Source organism: Nannospalax galili, unplaced genomic scaffold (assembly GCF_000622305.1).
Source record: "Nannospalax galili isolate Female #2095 unplaced genomic scaffold, S.galili_v1.0 scaffold1014, whole genome shotgun sequence".
Classification (NCBI taxonomy): Eukaryota; Metazoa; Chordata; class Mammalia; order Rodentia; family Spalacidae; genus Nannospalax; species Nannospalax galili.
In genome coordinates, this window is record NW_008335824.1 from 2153067 (window position 1) to 2167925 (window position 14859).

The following is a 14859-nucleotide window of genomic DNA, read 5'->3' on the forward strand; positions in this document are numbered from 1 at the left end:
GGTTCAGTGGCTGTGGACAAAGGGGAAGGGAACCAGGGCATGAGACTGCAGAAGAGAGGTGGCTGGCAACAGCAGTGGCCTTGTGAGAACAAGCTGGTCCTCCTCTCCTCTCAGAAGAGACTCTTAGGTGATGCATTTCCCTTTTTGTGTGTAAACCAGCACTGGCATCAGGAAGGCGTGGATGTGAAAACCATGATGAACACGTGGACGCTACAGAAGGGCTTTCCCCTGATAACCATCTCCATGAGAGGACGGAATGTGCACATGAAGCAAGAACATTATATGAAGGGGTCTGACAGTGCCCTGGAGACTGGGTAATGTTCTCAGTGTAAAACATCTGCCTGGTAGGATAAAACCTCCCTTTTGAAACTGTGCCCTCACTTCTACCTTAGAATGTTTCAACAGAACCTGTATGCCCTGTGCTGTTGACCTTCCCTAAAGGATTAAAGGGGCTTCAAATCTTGGTTAATCTCAGTAGAACTGGTGATCTAGAATTATTTTTATGTTCTCATGTTTTGTCATTTAATAGGATGCAATTTCTAGTCACTGGCTTGAAGTCAACTCTGATCTAAGCAGCTGCTACTAAATTACAGTAGTGCATGGCATTTAGGTTGGAGTTGACAGAAGAATTTATGTGATTTCTGGGAAGTAAGAGAGACTCAATTCTGTTCTTTGGAAGACTGAGTTAGGTCCTGGAAACTGTCAGCTTAGTGTTCCAGAAGAGTATTATTAAAAATTAGATGTTGAAAATAGACTACTCAGGATGGACACTGTAAAAATTTTTGCTTTATCTTGAAGCAATTTCAGACTTACTAGGACATTTCAAGAATACTAAAAAGAATTTCCATGTATGCTTTACCCAGCTATGTTAACTCTTTATCACACTTGCTTTATTTTTCTGGGTGTGTGTATAAAGAAAACATGTTTACATAATATATAACCTACATATATGTCGGCAGTGTGTATGTATTATATGTAATAGATCACACATTATGCACTGAGCACTCAGGCATGTTATCACATTTACTCCTTTTCTAAGAAAACATTCTACGATTTCATTTATATTATCAAGTGCAATTATCAAATTAGGAAATAAATTTGATACAGTACCATTATGTAACCTCTAAAGCCTATTCAACTTTCCTAATTTTCTTAAAAATATCCTTATATTAAAACAAAATTTTCTATTTGGAATTCATTATCATGTCACATATCATACCGAACTGCCACACCATTTTGGTTTCATCTTTTCTGCAGCAATTCTTTAATCTTTGTGTTACTTGACATTTGTGAGTTTAGGATAGTTCCTTTGATACAATATTCTTCAATTTATGTTTGACCATTTCTTCTTGATCAGATTTAGGTTGTGCATCGTGGGAGGAACTCTGTAGAAGCGGCATGTGTCTCCTCAGTACATGATTAAGGAAAGACATACTACTAGCTTGTGCCATTGCTAGTGGTCATTGTTTAGAGTTAGAACTCAGGCCACCAGTCATTTCTCACTGGAGCCCAGATTCCTAGTTCTACACCAGGAATCTAAGAAGGATGAATAGTAGCTGAGCTGGAAAACAGGCTCGATGTGATCTCAGATATTGGCTGTGGTCTCAATGCCACTCTGCTTTAAACTAGCCAGTGCCTGGCACTTGATGGGTGGTGTCTTAATAGCTGCTTGTTGAATGAATGAAAAAATGAACAGTGCATATCTCCTTTCTTTCAGGTACCTGTGGCATGTTCCACTGACATTTATTACCAGCAAATCAAACTCAGTCCAGAGATTTTTGCTGAAGACAAAGACAGGTAATTTATTTTGGAAATAACTAGTTTAATTCCTGGAAGAGGTATAGAAATGGTAAGGACTTAAATACCAAGCTCCTTTTGCTGTTTATTTTGGTTAAAATGAAAGGGACTGGGTTGAAAATACTGCCTGGACTCATCTCATTTGTAAAGTATTTGTCTTGTAAGCATGAAGTCTTGATTCCCAGAACTGACACTAAAAAAGAAGCCTAGTGTTGTGCTGCAGGCTTATAATCTTGGTGCTAGGAAGGTGAAGATTGGCAGGTGCTAAATGGCAAGTCATCCTGTCTCACCATCTTTCCCTCACAAAAATGGTCAGAATCCAAGGAACAAAAATATTTTCTTCTGGCCTCCACAGACATGCATATACATGTGTACACACACACACACTTTGATTTTTCAAAAGGCAATATAATGACAGAAGTTCAAACATTAGAATTCTGTGATACTAAATAGGAGAGATTAACAGTGAAAATTATCATTAGTTTGTTATCATTCCTGGGGAATATTCTCGTATGACATAAATGGGGTTGCATTGTTTTTAGTGTCTAAAGCTACTGTTGGCTTTTGTGTATTAGGTTGCTGCTGTCTGGTTTCTACAGGAAATAAATTATTTCCATTTGTTCATACTGAAGTCTTCCCTATTTTCCTTGTGTAGCCTCTGATCAGAAAAGCTTTCATCTGTCCAGAGAGCAAATGGAGCTATGATTTATTCTATTTGCTCTAGATGTGCTCATCCTCCCAGAAGCAGCGGAGTGGATCAAATTTAACGTGGGAATGAATGGCTATTATATCGTGCATTACGAGGGAGATGGATGGGATTCTTTGACTGACCTTTTAAAAAGAGCACACACAGCAGTCAGCAGTAATGATCGGGCGAGTCTCATCAACAATGCGTTTCAGCTTGTCAGGTAATACAGGCTGTGCAAAGTTGTGGTTTATTTTTGAAAGCAGCTGTTACTGTTCAAATACTTGATTTCTGGAGATGAAAGTGATGGATTGATTGCTAATAAGAAGTTGAAAGATATTTCCCCCTAAGTTCTTCAAACAGTGCAACATTGCTTTCAGCCTGATGCTTCACCTGTTGTCTTTCACTGCAAAGTAATATGAAATATAGAATCTATATTTTACTCTTTCTCATTAGCAACTCAAACTGGGCTGAGGCAAGTGTGCAGAAAACCCAGAGACAGTGTCCTAGTGAGCCTGCGGTGTCCTCGCTCTGCTATAGCCGATGGGGTTTCTCCCATGCTGGATCTATAACCCTCTTAGAACCTTCTTAGGAGATTAAGTAACAGGCCCAATTGTTCACATTACATCCATTGTGCTAAAAGAGCGATGCATAAAAGATAACTGAACTTCACAGTATCTTTTTAAAAAAATTTTATTATTTTTATTTTATGTGTATGAGTATATTGCCTGCATGTATGTAAGTGCACCCATGTCGTGCAATGCCACTGAGGTCAGAAGAGGGTGTCATATTCCCCTGAACTGGAGTTAAGGATGGTTCATAGCCACCATGTGGGTGCTGGCAGAGACCACAGTGCTGGTTGCTCCCCACTGTGAGACTGATGTCTTTATACGCTGGCAGTAGGATCTAGAACACCAGCTTTCGCCATCTCTTCAGCCCAGTATCTTTCTTTTTTTTTTCTTTTTTTTAATTGAGCTTTTGTACATTTCATACAACAGTTCTTAATCAAGACCTCCTCCCCCATCCACATACTAACCCTTCCCCCCTCCACCAGACCTCCTCTAGATTGGCTGATTAGACTTCCCGGTATCTTTATGGAATATAATTTATAAAATTTGGCCCAACCAAATGATCTTTGAATGATTGAGTACGGAAATATTTTCCAAGCCTAAAACTCAAAGTCTTTCGATGTTTAGGCACAACTAGGTCCTGAGTGGGGGCGTCTGGGTAGACAGGGGTAGCTTTGTAATTCTCACGCCCAAGTTCTTCTACCTTAGATGCAGAGTACTTCTTTCTGGTTCTTCTGCCACCGCAGTGAGGTGACAGAGATAATGGGGAGAAGTTACAGGTTGCTTATCTAGCTGTTTCTTCCTGCACCAAAATTCCTCTTCATGACCTATTGCTGTTTGAATCTTAGAAGGATTTGTGTTTACTGATGTGAGCATACATCCTACCACTGAGGCTTTTACTATTAGCCATGACAGCCATGAAGGGTTTCTATGTATATCCAGTGTCTTAACAGAGATGTTTATGCCAGGAATTCACTTTTGCTGAGAGGCAATCTCATTGGTCTGTCTGCCTGAGGATCTTGGGTAAATCCTCATCTTACTCTGAAAGTTCAAAACACAACCTAGTGTATCAGATGACACTAACATATGCCACTCCATCTTAACCATAAGCTAGCCTTTGCTCCATTACTGAGAATCTTCTTCCCATGTGTAATCTTGCCAGATCTTACGAGAAACAGAAAATATTTGAATGTAAAAGTCATTTTTAATATCTGATTGACTGCTTTGCTAGAAGATTATTATATGTTGAAGTAAAAAGAGGTTATTTCTTATAAACCTGTAACGATGATCTCTCTTGCTCAGCATTGGAAGGCTCTCGATTGAAAAAGCCTTGGATTTAATCCTGTACTTGAAAAATGAAACTGAAATTATGCCTGTGTTCCAAGGATTGAATGAACTGGTACCCATGTATAAGTTAATGGAGAAAAGAGATATGAATGAGGTGGAAACTCAGTTCAAGGTAAAAGCCTGAGATAAGTAAAATAAATATATAATTGTATTTTTTCTCATGGATAAAAAGTGTTTACTATTATGTGTGTGCATATATTTACACATACAAATATGCACTTGTATTCCTATACATTAAGGAAAAGTAAATAAAATTCAATATGGATTGACTAGCAAAGGTTTTGGTTTTAATTGATACTAAAATGGAAATGATGGTGTTAGATTCTGTACTTAGTTTTCATAGATTTTTCCCTTTACAGATCTTTTATTTCATTTTGCTTCTCTATTATGATGGCTAATATTAATATTTTCTGGGACTCTGATTGGTACTTGAATAAGAGGGATAAAATTGATATTTTTTATAAAATGTCATGAAAATTTATACATGTTGCTCATAAAATTTAGTCATAACTATATGAGTGGCAGTTCATCCTGATTTTAAGTAGACAGCTTTAGAAAAGCTGACTGTGTTAATACTAAAATCATTATTTTTTTGGTTTTAGCCCTTTTATAATAAAATATAAACAGAGCTTTAAGGTTTAAAAGGAGTTGGATTAAGCTCTATAGGTCAGTCTTATCTGAATTTCTGTTTATCTGACCTGGTACCACGTTGGGAGTCACCTAACATTATTAAAATGCATTTCAATAGGTAGACATTTGTAACATTTCTTATCACCTGAGTACTAGATGGTGAATATGAATATGACGTGATCTATGGTAGTGCTTATTCATTATATGCCACTATCTTCTTTACTATTCCCCAGACCTTCCTCCTCAGGCTGCTGAGGGGCCTTATTGATAAGCAGACATGGACAGATGAGGGCTCCATCTCAGAGAGAATGCTTAGGAGCCAGCTCCTCCTTCTTGCCTGTGTGCGCAAGTATCAGCCCTGTGTGCAGACGGCAGAAGGCTATTTCAGAAAGTGGAAGGAGTCCAATGGAAATCTGAGGTCAGTCCCTACTGAATAACCAGTTTATCAACATAAAGGGTATCCTTCCTGTTGCCCATCATTGGTATGGCCCAGTGGGGAAAGCTGGATAGACCAGATTTTCCTACTTTTGGGAAAACAACTTGCTTTTCAAGATTTATCTATATATTTCTCAACTTTCTGTTTTAAGACATGCTGTGAGAGAATCTCTGTACCTGAAAGTCAAATATCAGGGAAGTTAGAACCAGATTACAGTAATTTCTTCTTTGTATAGCCCATTATAAAATGACTGAGCTGATACAGCCATGCCAGACTGAAAAGGAGGCAATGCATTTTACAGGAGCTTCTTTAGATCTCCTAAACCTCTTCTAGGAGTACCTACTAATTGTTAGCACTGCCTCCCAAGGCAGGCTCCATATATCTGGACATCTTGACTCCTTCCTTGCTTCAGTCAGTTTGTACTTGGAACTTAATGGCACCCAGGAATCATTTATGGCAAGCATTTATGCACACTTCCTTAAAGAAATGTTTACTGATTGTGAGCCTGTGAGCTTCCGGACTTGTCTTCCTGAAATAAATTTTGTCTCAGTTGAATTTCTTTTTACCTGAAATGAGCCTACTGAGGGAGTCACTCAGAATTTTAAAAAATACATTAGATATGTAGGTATTTATGAGTGACATTTCTCATTATGTATCTGAGGCTCCCTGAAAGCTAGTTTTAGACATTTTTCTCTTGCTGTCTTCACAAACTGTAAGAGAGGGAAGCAGCAATTTTTGTTTATGTTTCCTGCTGTGCTTCTCTGTTCATAATTGGCCATTGTTATGTATCTAAGAGTTCTCACTACATCCTAAGATCTAATGAGTGTGTTTTTTCCCACAGCCTCCCTCGCGATGTGACCTTGGCAGTGTTTGCTGTAGGGGCCCAGAGCACTGAAGGTTGGGATTTTCTTTATAATAAATATCAGTCTTCTTTGTTCAGTACGGAGAAAGGCCAAATTGAATTTGCCCTCTCTACGAGCCAAGATCAGGAGAAGCTTCAGTGGTGAGTCAGTCATTGATGTCCATGTAGCTGAGGGCAGTGAAATTAGAACAGAGCATTCTGGCACTTATTTTGGTTCTCTTGGCCAGGAATTGTCTATTCTTCTGGGAACACTGTGCAAAGTGGGCACACACCTAATGACAGTGCCAAATAATTAGAACCAACTGTTAGGGGAAATAGTTAAACGAGTATGTGCTGTGTGTCTTTAAAGCAATAGCATACTTGAAATATTTATTACAGAGATTTTTAGCTGTTCTTTTGAAAAAATGAGAGAATATATGAGACTAGGTATTATAAACAGTATATAAAAGTTAGTTTTAAATAATTATGCAGCTCCGATGCATTGCACAACATGGGTGCACTCACATACATGCAGGTAATACACTCATACACATAAAAATAATAAATAAAATATTTTTTTAATAAAAAAATAATTATGCAGCTATAATGAGTTTTTCAGGACTCTGGTTACTAATTTACCTTTTTGACCTTCATTATTAGCAACCAGAATTTTTCTTTTGTAAGTATTGAAGCTTTTGGTAACACTTCCATTACTTATAATTCATTACTAACATTTCTTTTCTTAATTGTTATAGGCTACTAGACCAAAGTTTTAGGGGGGAGATAATAAAAACTCAGGAGTTTCCACATATTCTTACATTCATTGGCAGAAACCCAGTGGGCTATCCATTGGCCTGGAAGTTTCTGAGAGAAAATTGGAATAAAATTGTACAAAAGTAAGTAGTACTGGAAGATATGCGGGGCCTGGATGAGCTCTTTTACCTGTGTTTTACCTTTGCTGTTTGTATCACAATGGAATGAAGAGACATCTTAAATTGAAGATAATTCTTTAAATTAGAATATCATTAAAGATTTAAAACCTTAGTCCACGGCTAACTCATGGATCTGGATAGTAATGCTATGCATTCGGGCTGCTCCTTCCTGCCTCTCTGGCTTGTTTGAAGCTTTTCTCCTTCAGGGCCAGCTCAGCTTTTCCCTCAGTGCTCCTGCTATTTCAAATTTTATTTTACATTTATTTTTTTCAATGTATCTTTTTGTTGAATTTTTCATGAATTTCATACAAAGCATCTTAATCAAATTTAGAACCCCTCTTCTATCTGCACCCCGCCCCCCGAGCCTGTCCACAGGATTTCATATATTGTTCTTTGCATCTGCCTTTGCCCAAGTCTTGCAGCACTGCCTGCCTGCAGCTATCCTTTCTTTTTGGGTTCTTAATGTTTTAGTCAGTTGTTGGTACGGATTATGTTTTACAACTAGATTGTTTAAATGTTATAGCACACATAAGATATTTTAAATGTATATTGAATGAATCCTTTTGATATTTTCTAGGTTTGACCTTGGCTCAGCTTCCTTAGCTCACATGGTAATGGGAACAACAAATCAGTTTTCTACCAAAGCACGGCTTGAAGAGGTAAAGAGAGAGAGAGAGAGAGAGAGAGAGAGAGAGAGAGAGAGAGATTTATATTTTAAATTTTCTATTACCTATTTTCATATAATTTGTTTTATTTTTGAGAATTTCATACATGAATATTGTATTTGCACTTCATACTGAGGTGGGACCCTGTGAAATGTATCTATCCATCTTGGCATTGTCAACTGGTTTTGTCATTATGCAGGTCTTGTTAGACTACCATGCTGTGGAGGTTTCATGGTGCAGCTTCCCTGTCATGCCTGAACACATTATCTGGTAGCAGTTGTCTTGACCCCTGGCTCTTACAATGTTTCTGTGCCCTCTTCTGCAATGTTCCCTGAGCCTTAGGTATAGAAGAAATTCTTTTAAGTGACTATTAACTACTAAATATGGGGAAGGAACAAAAGATGTGGTGTGTCGGGAATGGATTTTGTTATCTGCAAATGCTTTTTGAGTTCATGGTATTGACATAAGCAAAAATCAGTCACAAATAACTTAGTGGAAACTGTATGCCTCTTCTGAGATAGGCTAAGATGTATTTGCTCTGCAATTTAAAACCTTGAACTCAAAAAAACTGACACAATTGGTCCTTTTTAAAGGATATTAAAAATGATTACTGGAGATACAGATGTCTGATGTGGTAACCCAGCTACTGTGGAAGAGCTATGGGGTCCAGGTGCTTCATTGCCAAAGTCACATTTCTCCCCTTACTCATATATACCATACTTTCCAAAGGATTTTAGGCAACTGTAAAAATCCATCTGTAAAATAAATGCTAAAGAATAGAAATCAGTATAATAGACAGGAGATAACTATATGAGGGGCCTATACTGAGGATAATTATGGCAGTGGTTCCCAGAAGTCATCACAGAGCTTTCCAGTGGTCAGGTAAACATAAGAAATTGGCATAAAACACTCCCATTGTCTGGTGAGAGGGAACATGAGACATACATATTCTACAAAAGCAAAATTTCTTCCAATCATAAACTGCCCATTGCATGGCATATGTTCTCAGAAAGGCAAGTTTGAATCAAGTATTCAGTTGAGATATGGACAGAGGAGGAAAGAAGAGACAGTTTTGGGTCAGGAAAAGGGTTAGGAGCTGGCTTTGTTATAGCCTGTGTAGAAGTCTTCATTTCAGTGACTCCGTGATGATGGGCTCTTTCAGGATGCATCGAGTATTTTAGCCAATTAGTCAAATCATTGATGTCTGTTTGTTGAAGAGTGCCCAAAGAGATTTTTAATTGATGAGGGATCAATCTTGGGTCCTGCAGCAGTAGACTGAGAGGCAGCATGGGCAGGGCAGGAGAGGAGGAAGTGTTTCCTCCATTCCCTTCAGCAAGAGGCCATGAGAAACTTGATTCAGTTGTAATTTTAGAACAACTCTGCATCATTTCACACTGGAACTTGATCTTTCTGTAACCTGTTTTTACCTCCATCTGTTATTCTCAAACTCTTAATATGGTATTATGATATGGATTTTTGAGGAATTAGCTGTCTGGAATTCATGCTAAACAAAAAATACATCTTGGCCTATACTTGCTTCCTGACTACAAAAGAAAAAATTGATGGATTAATACTGTGAAAATTTATGGGTAAGTTTAAAAATGCTTTAAGACAATAGTACAATTTTCAGTGCTGTGGCAAAGCCAGCCTGTTCCTCATGTGAGCTTAAGCAGTTCAGATACTTGGAGATGAAACAGGAACAAAGATTTTTTTGAGCACAGAGCCAAGAGTACCTTATCTCCCTAAAGCCATGGGAAACCATGTTGATTTTATCTTGAGGGAATAATACAGGAATTGTGGATTAGGACAAAATATTGGCAAGGTTTTGTGTCTTACCACTATACCTTGCTAAGAACCCCATTCCCTACAGTGCTGCTATAATAACACAGGGAGAAAGACTGCATTCATGTGGTTGATACTGTTTTGCTTGGCAAAGAAGATACTCGGCACGTTCTTTTCAGATCACATGTTTAAAAACTCGAGTCTGCATCTGTGTGTATATAACAGAATCCACATTAACTAGACACACTCAATTAAACCTTAATTATGAAATGGTAAACAGCAAAGCCTTTTAAAGCCTGACAACTGTGAATAAATAAAAGAGCTACAAAGAAAAACACGACCCTGACATCATGGGGCATGAGCTCATTTCATATAGCTGAAGCTCAAGTTATACATAATCAGACCCAGACACCTGGGGCTGCTTTCTATGTAGAATTTGGCAAATGCTGGAATTCTGGCTTTAGTTTTCTTGTAGCTGGCCTTAGGTTACCATTTGCTTAATGTAACAAAATTAATGTTGCAAAAAATCCATCTTTTCCTCCCAAGGTAAAAGGATTTTTCAGCTCTTTGAAAGAAAATGGTTCTCAACTCCGTTGTGTTCAACAAACCATCGAGACCATTGAGGAAAATATACGCTGGATGGATAAGAATTTTGATAAAATTAGAATATGGCTTCAAAACGAAAAGCTGCAACTGCTGTGACAAACTTTCTTGCCAAGTCCTGTGATTTATAATCACCAAAATGCTGTTCAATTTGAATATTTCCAAACTAAAAATGGTTGTTTTGACTCCCACTAAAGAAACTTTCAGTTCATTACATTTGACCTTATCTGTGCAAAGTTTGTTTCTTCAATGTCTGCTGCTACCATGGGTTTTGTTGACGGGTGATACCCTGCAGTGTAAACCAAGTGCCCAGTTCCCTGTCACAGAGAACCAAAGGGTCTTCTCATTTTACATTTTGTGCTTCAGCCCTGCACCATGCAAAGCTCTGGGTGTGACATGTCATTTATCACTAGTGTGTTGCAAGATGGAAGAGTAAAGCACACTGCACAATCAACATTTGGATCCAGCATGGCTGTGCTGGAGCCATCCCGCTGAGCCCTCCAGGTCCACTCTCCACTCTTTCTTCCTGGATTCATGTCTGGGTGCTGCTTTGCAGGGTTCAGGTCACAGGTGTTCTTGTCCTCTGGTTTGACCGATGAAGAGCCATACGAGTTTGGAACTGGGGTTAGGGAGGGAGTGGGTAGGGGTATTTATTCCCCTGAAGCTTGCTTCTGGTTGGTTTCCACCAGTGATCTTAGTTCCCTAGAGGTGGCCCTCTTTCCCATAGTCTTTTCCATCTCTTGGTTCTTATAACTACTTCCTCTTCTCATTCACTCAGGACTAGGGACCCTAGTGGGAACCTGTTGGTACCAATTATGGCAGGACTTGTGGTTTCCACACCCCCCGCTTGCACCTTTGTAAAAAATTCATCTAGAGCACTCCTTATATACATCTAATCTGCCTGTCACCTATTTCCTTTGGACCCTCACTGATAGTGTCCCTTCTGAAAAAACAGTACATTCAGGTCTGTGTCAGGATTACTCTTCATTTGAAGATGTTCTGGACAATCAGTCACTGGTCCTTAGGTAGGGGGTGATGTTTTCTTTCTCTCCTCTTCATTTGGCCTGGTTTTTAATTCCTGAATAACTCATATTGGGTCTTACTGCCAATAAATCATTGAAGAGTCACCAATAAATGATAATACATTGTGAAATTGATGTTTATGTTAGTGTAAATGAAGACTGTATCCTTTGTTTTGAAGTATTATGTAAGAATTTCTAATATGTAGCATTAATTTCAGGATAAATGAATATGAATGATACGAGAGATGCCAAAATATATTGCTGTAATATAGAATGGAAGAGAGAGATTTGGGGAATTCATGCTATGTTATCTTTTCATTGTTATAACAAAAGACCTAAGAGGACCAGCTAAAGGACAAAATATTTTATTTGAGCTAAGTGGCTTCACTCCATGGTCGACTGGCTCAGCTGTTAAGGGCCTGGAGTGAGCCAGAACATTATGGCTACCATAGCAAGTGGCAAGGAGACTGCTTACCCAATGGTGGTCTGAAAACAGATCAAGAGCAAGAGTAGGGGTGCAGGGACACAATGTATCTGTCAAAGCCACATTCCTAGGGACCCATTTTCTCAACTAGGACCACCTCCTAAAAGCCCATTCAACTATGAAGACAATAATGAATTAGAGAACACAAATGGACTAATTAACTGCAGAGATGACAGCTCTCATGATCCAGTTCCCTCTTACTAGTGTCACCAACTGGGGACCAAGCTGTCAACATATGAGCCTGCTGGAGGGACACTACATACCCAAACCACAAGTGTGTTCACAATTCTACTTTTATATTGATTATATGTGATGACTTGAGAATTCAAAATAAAAACAAATCACTGGTAATTTCTTCCCCAGACTACTTGTTAAAAAGAACACACAGCCAAGATCTTTATGTAAAATGTTTTCCTTTAATTGCATTTTATATCTTGATTACTGAAATACAGAAATACTGATTTTGTTTGGGTTACCTATGTTCATTTCTTTTGGAAAAGCCCACTTCCTAGAGAGTCAAAACATTACAATGTGCAGCAATGTTTTGGTAATAAAAAGTCTGCTCTTTCCTTCTAAGGAGATACTGTGATTATTTTCTTCAGACTAGATGGGTTTTAAAAAAAGAATACAAAACTCTTTAGATCCCATGTCTTATGTAAGTCACTGTGAGTTATCAGTGAATACCCATATCTTGAGGATGGTCCTACTTTCCAAAAATTAAAAAAAAAAAAAGGCATTCATTCAAGTACCTTAAGTGGATGTGCGATTTTACAGACATTCTTAAATTTTTGTCTTTTGGCATTTCATTTAAAAATATTTCTATATGTGCATAGAAATTAGTAGCATATCTGTCTGTGGCAAAGGTTTCAGCATTTTTAAGACACAAACAAAAGAGCGAACACCTATACTACCCACATCTGAGGACTAGATGCACAGTCCAAATCACTCAGGATAAATATCTTTTTCTTGTCAGTGTCTTCAAAATAGAATTGTGACTGTCTTAGATGGGATTGGAGATTTAGCATTTTCTGCAAGTAAAACTTAAAACCCAAAAGATATATGTGTGATTTATAAAGTATTTTTCAGACTTTTAACAAAATTTCATGTCCACTATGAGAAATGTTATTTTTACTTGGCCTTACCTGCCCCCCCCATAGGCAGTATTGGCAATGTTACTTTATGTTTAGTCAAGTTAATTAAATCTTAATAAAACCTTTAAAGGGATAGTAAAGAAGGAAAATAGAAATTTGGTTTATATGTACCTGATATCTTTTCCAGCTTTCACTGCCAGGAAATAAGGATAAAATTAATTATTTATCAGAATTCCATCAATGATTATCAGTGCAGTGCTCATGAAGTATTTATTCGGAAATGTCTGAAGCCATTCAAAGTTAGGATAGCTCAAACTGCTGTGGTAGAGAAGCAGATTTTACACTCCAGTATATACATACAGATATGTACACAGTATCTTTAAAGCAGAAGTTCATCTTTGTGTTTGGTAAACTTGACTTCTATAAAGCGGGGTCCTATAGACTATGTGGCAAATGGTCTAAGCAAATGATTCCCATCCAGGTTTTTTATGTAGAGAGAGTAGAAAGCACAGTTGAATAAAATAGTAAGCCAACATTGTTTTAAGCCTGAAGATTATTCAAAGAATTCAGCTGTATTCTTGAAACTTGCTATGCAGTGACTTCCCTAGCCTGCATTTTGCTCTTCTGCTGACTTAGTTCAAATTGCAACATGTTCTATGAGGTGTAGAACTCCTCACTATTAGTAAAGAAGGGTTCACACATGAAAGGAGATTGGTGTTCCCTGGGTTGCCCAGGTTATCTGTCATTAATTTATTATTAGCAGCCCAAAAGGAGGTATGTACCCAATGTACAATACTTTATGTTTGACTTATCTACATCAACCCAAAGAACCATTAAATACAGTTCAAAAGCCCAAGAGGAAAGGCGGGTAATAAGAAATCAGAACACTGACAAATGATTAAAGCATTATTTTTCAAATGCCAAAAAATATTAAGTGCAAACCAGAAATACTAATGATATTTATAGGCACTGTGTGTATAATGTGCAAAAGTTTGCAAAGTTTTCCTATTTTTTTGGTGTTTTAAGAAACTTTATCAAATATATTTCTTACAAATATAAAGCTTCCTTTCTCCCAACTAAAGGCAATTAAAAAATGGAAGTGTGTCAATATTCAATACGATAACACAGGTGAACCAGACAAATTCATTTTCTTTCTGGAAAGGAATAAACCAATGTTTAAGATGTCAAATGACCTAACAAATACCACTGTCTAGAAGCCACCCAGAAAGTTTGTCTGTTGCCAAAGCCCTTGGTTCTTCAAAAGTCACCATCCACCAGTTGAAGAATTTATGATCCGGTACCTTGAAAATTTCAAACAGAAAATCTGGTGAGCCGTTTGATATATAGTTTTCATACTTCATAAACAGAAAATAGGTCACTTGGCAAAAGCATTATATAACAAAAAGAAGAAAGGAGTTTCCTATAAGGAAATATGAGTGCCTTATTGGTAGAAATTTATTATTAAATTCTGAGAAAAATTTTAGAGCAGTTCTAACTGGTATGCCAACTCATCTTTATAAGGAAATAAAAATGGATCATGGTGAGAGAGTTCATTTAACCCACATTTTAATTTCTTTTTAAAATTCTTTTTTACAGTTTTGTTTAGGGAGGCACGTGTGTTGAGGTCAGAGGACAACCTGTGGGAAGTTAATTCTCTCCTTCCACTATGTAGGTCTCAATGATGGACCTCAGTTCATCAGACTTGGTGGCAAGTACCTTTACCTGTTGAGCTATCTTGCCAGCCCCATTTTTATTTCTTTTAGTCTTTGGTGAGTATGTAGCTTTATGTTTTTAAAGCTTATAGATAGGCTTTCCCTCTCTGAAAGAAAGGACCCTTTTCTCACGACAGAGCTTACAGAACTATTGAAGGATAGATGAGAGCCGAACACAGTACTTTCCAAAACTGAGGCAAGTAAAAATGGTTACATTTTTCCTTTGTTCCCAAATTCTGCAATTTCCACCATTCTGCATACAT

General features: G+C 37.7%; 2 protein-coding genes across 9 annotated transcripts in view; one reads left to right on the forward strand and one right to left on the reverse strand.

The window, feature by feature from the left end:
* The window catches only part of Erap1 (endoplasmic reticulum aminopeptidase 1), a 31247-nt gene extending 18878 nt beyond the window's left edge, over positions 1-12369 (forward strand). For both annotated transcript variants that reach the window (XM_008830543.3, XM_029562272.1), the window contains exons 11-19: positions 160-314; positions 1718-1797; positions 2522-2705; positions 4354-4510; positions 5262-5446; positions 6306-6467; positions 7061-7201; positions 7815-7896; positions 10231-12369. In XM_008830543.3, coding sequence (XP_008828765.1) covers positions 160-314; positions 1718-1797; positions 2522-2705; positions 4354-4510; positions 5262-5446; positions 6306-6467; positions 7061-7201; positions 7815-7896; positions 10231-10386 — 1302 coding nt within the window. In that variant the 3' untranslated portion in view covers positions 10387-12369. The remainder of the gene's footprint in view (positions 1-159; positions 315-1717; positions 1798-2521; positions 2706-4353; positions 4511-5261; positions 5447-6305; positions 6468-7060; positions 7202-7814; positions 7897-10230) is intronic.
* Positions 12370-13595: 1226 nt separating this feature from the next.
* Cast (calpastatin) overlaps positions 13596-14859 on the reverse strand; it is a 129084-nt gene continuing 127820 nt past the window's right edge. For 4 of the 7 annotated variants that reach the window (XM_029562274.1, XM_017797502.2, XM_029562273.1 and 1 more), the window contains one exon: positions 13778-14185. The gene's annotated coding sequence lies outside the window, so the exon portion shown is untranslated. Of the gene's footprint in view, positions 14186-14859 lie in introns of all 7 variants that reach the window. The other 3 variants (XM_029562275.1, XM_008830545.3, XM_008830551.3) reach the window with 1 other exon arrangement.